At 36.2% G+C, this 8,646-nt stretch overlaps 1 protein-coding gene across 1 annotated transcript in view; it reads right to left on the reverse strand.

The window, feature by feature from the left end:
* Window positions 1-700: 700 nt before the first annotated feature.
* THSD7A (thrombospondin, type I, domain containing 7A) overlaps window positions 701-8,646 on the reverse strand; it is a 196,484-nt gene continuing 188,538 nt past the window's right edge. The window contains exons 25-28 of the mRNA XM_009994927.1: window positions 6,508-6,590; window positions 5,968-6,178; window positions 2,609-2,696; window positions 701-1,237 (exon numbers count right to left, since the gene is read on the reverse strand). Of these exons, the coding sequence (XP_009993229.1) occupies window positions 1,153-1,237; window positions 2,609-2,696; window positions 5,968-6,178; window positions 6,508-6,590 (467 nt within the window). The 3' untranslated portion in view covers window positions 701-1,152. The remainder of the gene's footprint in view (window positions 1,238-2,608; window positions 2,697-5,967; window positions 6,179-6,507; window positions 6,591-8,646) is intronic.

Raw genomic sequence — 8,646 nt, forward strand, 5'->3', positions numbered from 1 at the left:
AAAGTTAACAAATATAAAAATTCTAGTCATAAACAGCCTTCAAAGTACAATTAGAAACCAGCAGGACGATCTATACCAGTATAGGTAGATGGGCAAGAAACTAGACACTTGTATTACTGCCATGATATAGACTACAAATGGCTGCTGTGGCAAGGAACGGGTTGTGCAGTACACGTTGTTAGCCGGTTCCATCTAGTTGCAGTCCAAACCAAAAGCTTCTCTTCAGGATACGAGACCTGTCTACTTGACACTCCTTGCACAAGATACATCATCATCCTTTCTGAAAAGAGGCAGTTTCTATGGCAATACTAGTTAAGTGCATATCATGCTGCACTAATATAGTGCAAAAATTTGCCTTACATGTAGCAAAAAAGATGCAGGCAACAGTTTGAATTAGAGAAAGTAGAAACGTATTGTACCATTTACAGTGGGTATTCTTTTTCCAGACAGCAACTGCTAGAAAATACTGAATCTCAGAATGTACATATGAGGATGAGATTTCTGGATGTACATATGAGGCCTTTATACTTTGGAGTGATAATAGGACAGAATTTTGCAAGTTAGTCATCACCCTCTGAAATGCAGGTTAACACAAGTTATCATCAACTGGTAAACCATAGACCTTGTTCATTGGGTTAGTCCCAGTTAGGAGTTAATATTGTACTAAGCACTAAAATGCTCTTTAACAAGTATATAATCTGATAGAGTAGTATGTATGATTCAACTGAGAATATATGTTATCCTTGAATATAAAGAGTCATAGATAGCTTGGTACAAACTCTTCATGCGTACTGATTATACTTGGTTAATGTTGCAGGGGCTTCCGACTGTTAAAACTATGTCAGCTACAGTATTCTGGAGACAGAAGTGGTGCTTATAGTTTGCGAGGTTGAGGAAAGACCACAAATCTCCAACTGCAGTGTCTATTAGTGTGATTCTGCCAGCTTTCTCAGTGCTGATGGTCTAAAGTAAAGCAATAATAACTTGAATATTTGTAGGCATTATGAAATACATCCTTCTTTATCTATGGTGGAGTTACAAAAAAGAAAAAGTCCAAACAATCCACTCCATAGAAAATCCCTGTGGCTTTGGATACCTTCTGATTTCAAGCCATTAATTTAGACTCCATTTGTCACCATGAGATGTTACATTTTACATATCTGCATCTCCATCATAAGCCAAGGTTAAAGGTTTCAGTCGGTTGTTCTGCCTTCTCTGGGGCTTCTTTGGCTTTTTGCTGAAACAATAAAATAATTTGTAAATAGACCAAGAAACTAATAACATATCAAAGAAAAATTTCAATCTTAAATGAAAGATGAGTGTGCTTTAAGGTAATGCACTCGGTTATTCATTTGTAAAAGCTTTAATTCTAAAGCCTTTAGCCTTCACTTGGATCACTACTAATCTCTTTATCAACCTAAAGCAATATCTAGTTTCAAAGTTCAGTTATTCAGAAACAGGCCATTACAGCACCTATGTGACTTGATTAAATCCTTGGCAAGTAATCCTGCAAGATCAGCCAGTTTTCAGAAGAACTCAGAGCCTGCAGTGCAATATTTGGTCATGCATCAAAGCTGCAATCAGGTTCTTTTAAATTATATGACTCAAATCATAACCTCATAACCCTCATAACCAGGGTTTCCACAGGGAAGTTTCACCTTTTGATTAGTTTTATGTCATTACACTTGCTAGAATGAATATAATTAATTCTAGATGTTATAATCAAACCAGTCATAAGCAGCAGGGATATGTTTGTTAGCCATAACCATACACTATCTAGCCTTGAGTTAGCCCACATCTATTTTTTTGTTAACAAACAAGTGGTTATAATGGCTTGCAGTGGCCCCAGATTAAAATAATTTGCAGTGGAGTTGTCAGCTAATGGATTTTCTTTTCCTCAAAAAACCCAGTATTTTGTTCCTTACTGAGACAGAAGTGAAATTCTGGGGAAGGTTTGCTAAAAACCAAACAAGTCCAGAAGCCCTTCAAATGCCTAATAATGCAGTACAGCCAAGAAACTGATGTGTATGACAACACTTCCCTCACCTTCCACCTGCACATTTGGACCAGAAATTCCAAACAGAACCTAGAAAGCTTCAGGAAGAGCATTCTCAAAGGTTCTTGCAAAAACATGCCCAAAGATTTTTTCAACTAAATATTATTTAATGTATGAAAAACACATGAGAAAATTTTCAGACTTTTTTTCATTGTGTCTGTTTATATCCTGCCAAACATAAATCTGACTTGCCTGATAACTAATTTTTCTTCTTGCTACCTCCCTCTGCATTTTGTGATACAGATGCAATGAATTTATCACAGAATGAAATTATCATGGACACAGTACGTTGTTACAGAGATAAAGTGAACAAAAATAAATTATACACTAAGCTACCTCATCTTTGTAAGAAGTTTTTCTGACCTCAGGAAAGCATGTGTTTAACCATCTAGACTACAGCTGGGGACCACTAACATGAGCTTGGACAAAAAGACATGGAAAATTAAACACTGCAGTTCACAGAAGTGCCTGCAGTTTCTACAGCAGCATATGTAAATGCTTGCATTACAGTCTGTGTGGGACTGCTTGTTTGCAAATAATTAAAGAACTCACCAGGCTAGATAGATCATAGAAACAATAAAGATGAGTAAAACAAATGCACCAGCAGCTACACCATAAACCCAGGTCTTCAGCTTCCCATCTAAAAGGAATGAATGTTAGTCAGTAGTGTTTGAGTTAGTCTTGTTGAGGTATTAGTTCTGATATAGTAAAGAAATACTTTTATAATGTAAAATAAACTATTCACTAGCAATAGTATTTAATTAGAGTAAATACTATTAAACAACCAAGCTTCTCTGTGCACTTGTGCTCTGCTTTTCAGCTGCAGTCTGGGTAATCTGAAAGAAGCTGAGAGGTGGGGCAGAGGCAGCAAGGGAGACCCCCAGAATCCCAGCCCCTGGGCCTGGTGGTAGCGAGCAGCCCTTCAGTATGATCACAGGGCAGCTCATCAGTGTGGGACTCATTTATGCTGTTAGTGTCACTTTCCATTCCAGCTCCAGTAAATCAATCTGCCTGTTATTTTCATTCTTGTTGCTATTTGAGGCATGTTTTGCCTCATCCATGCCTTAACTGCATATACACAACTTTCTCTACTGCATAAAGTAATAATTTTTCAATTTATTCCCCTACAAAATGCAAGTTTTATTGCTCACAAATAGAACAACTGTCTGTTAATATGGATTGTATTTATGTGCAGTCTGTACAGCTTGCATTTTGAACATAATATCCCTGTGGGATTAGCTATACATCCCACTCTTCTACTTGCCTTGATCCTAGACGCACTCACTTATCCCAAGAAAAATGGTGTGACTTTCTCTGTCTGTGGGGTTTTGTTATGAATTCCAAATGAGCATGTCACAACCCAAGGTCAGGGCATGCTGTTTGACTCCTTACTTTTATCTGACTCTTTTTGCAAATTTCTAAATAGCTTTTTGAACTTATTATTACACAGGCAGTTAGCTAGCCTTGCTGCAGCACCTTGACAATGAAAATTGCATTTTAAAAGTTGCCTTATTTAATTTAAAAGGGGAAACATTTTTATTTCATGAAGTCATGTATATTTGCAATGTAAGCAAACACAGTAAAATATTTATGACCCAATATTTAGTGCTTCTTGATACCTCTGCAGAACAAAATATAATAATAACAAAAATTAGTCAGACTTTGTTCAAATTCACAGCAGCTCTCTCTATTACTGTGCAGTTAAGTTCAGGCTTTCTATTCTCTAGCAATGTGAAGTCTTGCAGTCACATGAACAACTGGTTCAAGACTAATTAATATAAAAACATTTTAGCTTCATTGCATCCATCAACCTAATGAAAATTTTATCTCATAACTGATGTAACTTAAATAACTGATCTATTCAAGAGGGAACAGTAGATTTGACCTGACATAATAAATGATATTATAATACTAATGAGAGGAATTCAGACTTCAGTACTGCTAAATAGGTTAGTTTCTTCTCTCATTGGCTTATTTCCATTGGTAAGTATAAGGAGCTTCAGGTTGGTTTGGGTTTGCTTGTTTTAAAATAGTATTATCTTCTTGAAAAAAAGATTGGCATTACTGTGTGTATGGATTTATTTATTTTTATCAAAGCAGGGAAGTCTGTTAATGAGGTCATTCATATTATGCAATAACAGGCATCTAAATCAGCCTTTCGGAATTCCCCCACGCAGATTATTTATATGTATACAAGGGAACTGGTATCCCAAATTGATCTGTTTTGGGTACATCAGTACAGTCACCTGAAGAATAGAGTTTAAATACCTTTCTTTCTGGAACTGCAATTTAATTTGCCAAAGAAAGTGAAGGAACTATTTTGTCTCCAGACTTAGAAACTGTGAGGAAAGGAATAATCATGCTAGAATAAATCAAAACCCTTCCAATAGTTACCCAATCCTAGAATTAAAATAATCAAGCATAAATATCATCTAAGGTGCAAAATATTTGCTTTCTCCCACATTTGTTCATACATGAATACCATTGGTTTGATCTGAGCTGAGCTTCCTAATTTGGATTACTGAAAAATTGGTGAGTTCTCATGAAATCTCTCAGCAGTTCCTTGCTCCAAAGACCGTGTCTGAGCTCACATGAACATCCATGTTCCTAATTAGTCGAAGGTGACTGTCTGACATTTGCTTATTGTGGGCACTCTGGCTGCTACAAGCCACCCTCTAGCACTTCCAGGTGGAGTTAGCTGGAATGAGTAAAAGATAATTGGTAAGATGCCATTTTTTAAAGGAGGACCAGAAAAGCTTAATTTTTTAAAATATTTTTTTTAAAATTTATTGTAGATTAAAGTATTAACTAGTTGGAGTAAATATAATTTTATCACAGGTATAAAATATAGCATCACAGTACAAACCCCAATAAATACTAGTAACCCTAATGGGATCTAACATAAGGATTTCTAACCTAAACGTTATTTAATCGGCTTATTACAAGTATTACTGTACTTTTCACCTTGCAGCAATTTACAGATCATGCATGTAGAGATACTGTTTTCAATTTTCAGGTTAAAACCATTCATAAAAGCTTTAGAAATAAATTAACACTCTAAGACGTGTGTTAGAATATTTAGCTCTATGTGATTTAAAAGACATTTAAGATTATAACCAATGCTCTCTTAACATAATTAACATTTTTGGACAAGCATCAGATCTCTTTATGTTAAATTGTTACTTAAAGTTTTATCTCAATGCTTAATAGTACCAGGAAATAGTTACTGAAATCTGATTATATGACAGACTTTATAAAGTATTTCTGATGGGATAACTGTCTTTTAATATATTTTTGCCACTCTTTCACATAAGTCCTTGCACAGCTTTGAAGAGCATGGTCCATCATAAAAGCAAATAGATAGAGACCTAGAGCATGCTATACTAAATGGCAATTGTATGGTTAACTTGTGTCTAACATGAATTAGTTTAAATATGGATGTGGCAGAAGAGCATTAGCATATCTATACTGATTCTTTTCCTACAATTTACTCTACGGCTGCAAATTTTAAGCAGCCCTTACCCTCTGTAGTATTCAGTGATACCTTTTCACTCCTCTGTCATCAGAATTATTGGTTGAGACAGCATAACCTAATACCCTGGCTTGCAACTTTGCAGCCACCTCCCTTCTAGAGTCACATTTCAAATAGCTTCTGTAAATTTTAGCAGGTAGAAGAGATTAAAAGGAAATCTTCCACAATACAGGATTTCATTAAATATACTGAGGGAGTAGCTGAGAAAGCTAGGGGGTTGCTTGTGTCTCTTCCATTGTTTTCAGTCAGGGCAGATGCCTGTCTTCTTGAATAAGCACTTACGGGTTTTTGTTATTTTCTTCCTTGGCATCACAAAAATAAAAATGCCGGACTCTGCAGCAGTACTTAGCATTAGGAACTGCTCATTTTATGACTTCACCTGGCCCAAAAGGCTGTAGAAACCAGGTCCTTCCTCGTCCTGACTGGTTACTGGAGGGCTGGGTAGGGTTCACAGCTCGACTGGTTTTCACATCTCCCTTTTTGTCCTCCATGGTGGGGATCACCACCACTGGGATGAGAGTGCACTGTTCAAGTGTGCCATCAGAGGACATAACTTCAGTGTATCCATCTTCACAACTGCACATTCTAGTCTGTAGGGAACAAGTGTTTTACACTGTGTAGCACAAAAACACAGTTTTCTGTGAGTCATAAAGCAAAACAACATGATGACTGGAAAAGAAGACTGTTTTGAGGAGTACTAGTATGCACAGTCCTTCTTCATATACTTCGATGCAGGTTTGTACCAAATCAACAGAGTTTATTCAAAATTTAATTGAAAGATAGAAAATGGTTGGAAGTTGATTTTAACAAATTAACAGTTTGCTGAAAATACTTTTTATTGGCATAATCTTTGTAATGTAGAGAGAACTGTGGGAGGCCCTGTCAGGGGAGTTTTATGCCCCAATGCAGTAGCACATACCTCACTGCAGTAAGCGTGGGGTTGACTGCACGGTGGGTTACATGACCTGTCAGCATCTGGTTGGCGCATCACTAAACAGCCCCCTGTAGGACAGAAAACCATATTTTGACATGGTAATACCTCACCACTGATGAAATTATTGTCATTACTTGCTACAGTATGTGATGGAGTACAGTTTTATTGCTAATTCAAATTTAAGAGTCCTTCTCTTATTCCTGGGTGTCGGGTAATTGGTATCAAGGTTTTTTCCTACAGATAGAAGAAGGCTACAGCACATGTTTCCATTCATGTGCATTTTAGAGAACTAATATTTGGCAACTGAGCCTTTTGGTTTTCCCTTTTTCCTTTGGTGGATTTCTGAAAAGACAGTTTAAATGTTTTGGGGTGTGTGAGAGAAGAGATTTTGGTTCCCTAGGGCCCTCCTTCGGACTTATATATTAAAACTGTGGCTACAAAAAAAAAAAAAAAAAAAAAGCGCCTGTATTTGATTGATGTTTTCCTATCAAAGTGAAAACAACTATGCATTCAGTTTATAAATGCATACCTGTTTTCTGCTGCTCCTCAGTAGTCACTTTCACAAATGCTACAGCTTTGGTTCTTATAAAGCCATACTTCACAGTAGTCTTAAGACAGATTTTTCAGTAGGAAAGTAGTATTATCAGTAAAGCCTGTACTGAATGCTATGACAACAATGATATAGTGAGAGGGTTTCATTTTTTTTTCCTTTTTATACAATCCTCATTCTCCTTGCTACAGCTTCATGTACAGTGCAGTTATTGTTATGGACCAAAACACACGATCAGGATTTCACTATCATTTCAGCCAGAACAACTTTAAAATACATGTAGAATCAGTTTGAAGGTACATGGATTTCCTTCTACCTTACAGAGGAGGGATATGCATCGTGTAGTTTTAAATTTATGCTCTTCTAGGATGTCTTATCTTACATATCTGAGATTAGTATAATTTTTATACTGGTGTGATATGATGATGAAATCCTGATAGCTGAGTTTGGTCATGACCATAGCAGATGTAGTTAAATGTGGTTATGTAGATCCAAGTGTTAAGAGGATGGCTGATGAAGAACAAAGAAAACCCTGCTGGTTGCCATAAGTTCCCTCTCCGCGGCGCTCCCCCCCCCACCCGCCCCAAAAAGGAAAATTGTACATCCTAGCATACAAATCACATGCCTGTGGAAATCTATGTAATAAAATATCAGTCATCCAAGGAAGGAAGGAAAGAGCTGCCTCATCGCCCATGGGAAACAACACCTTCAAGTAAAAAAGAACTATTCAGCACAATAATATACTGCAAGTAAATAAATAAGGGCCTTAAAATACCAACAGGAGTCACAATAAAAATTCAGCAATGCCTGAATTAAAACACACTATGTTAGAGCCAAACGTGCGGCAATAATGCAGCAAAGAAGCACAGTAATCAGAGAAAAGGATTGACTCTAGATCAAAATAGGTAATCTCCATTTAAATTAATTGTGTATGTGCATCTCTCACATTGAACTCTTAAATACTGTAGTTTATACAAACCCTTCTCAAAAAAACGTTCAAATGTAAATTGCAATCTGGTTCACAACTGTATGTATCATGCAAAGGAGTTCTTGCAGAACAGTATACTTAAGTGCTTTCTTTGAAAAGTATCAGGAACATATAAATAATACAGTTTTGCATTGCACGGAAAATGGTGCTTACATTGCCTAGAATTTTCCAGTAGTCTTTATTTCAAATCAGAAGGTTACCATAGCTTCAAAACCATGTAGAAATAAACTTTGAAAAAAAAAAAAAAAAAAAAGAGAAGAAAGAAAAAAAAAAAAAGATGCAATATAGATCCAAGAATACCTAGGAGATACTGTTATGAAAAAAAATGCCAACACCACATATTCATACGCTTGTATTCCTGGAATTTATCATATAGCTGTATTCAGTCACATAAGAAAAAACAATCAACTATCAACTACTGCCTGTGATTTATTAATATATTCCGATTTTATCACCTGAGAGGCATAATCACCCAGTATTATTTATTGTGAAATCCTGCAGGAGTTAAAATAGATATTATCAAATATGGATCTCAATAAGAATCCTTACTTAAGAGTTTTACTTACTTTGCAAGCATTTTATCTCA

The sequence above is a fragment of the Chaetura pelagica genome, unplaced genomic scaffold (assembly GCF_000747805.2).
Source record: "Chaetura pelagica isolate M959 unplaced genomic scaffold, ChaPel_1.0 scaffold12, whole genome shotgun sequence".
NCBI classification, from domain to species: domain Eukaryota; kingdom Metazoa; phylum Chordata; class Aves; order Apodiformes; family Apodidae; genus Chaetura; species Chaetura pelagica.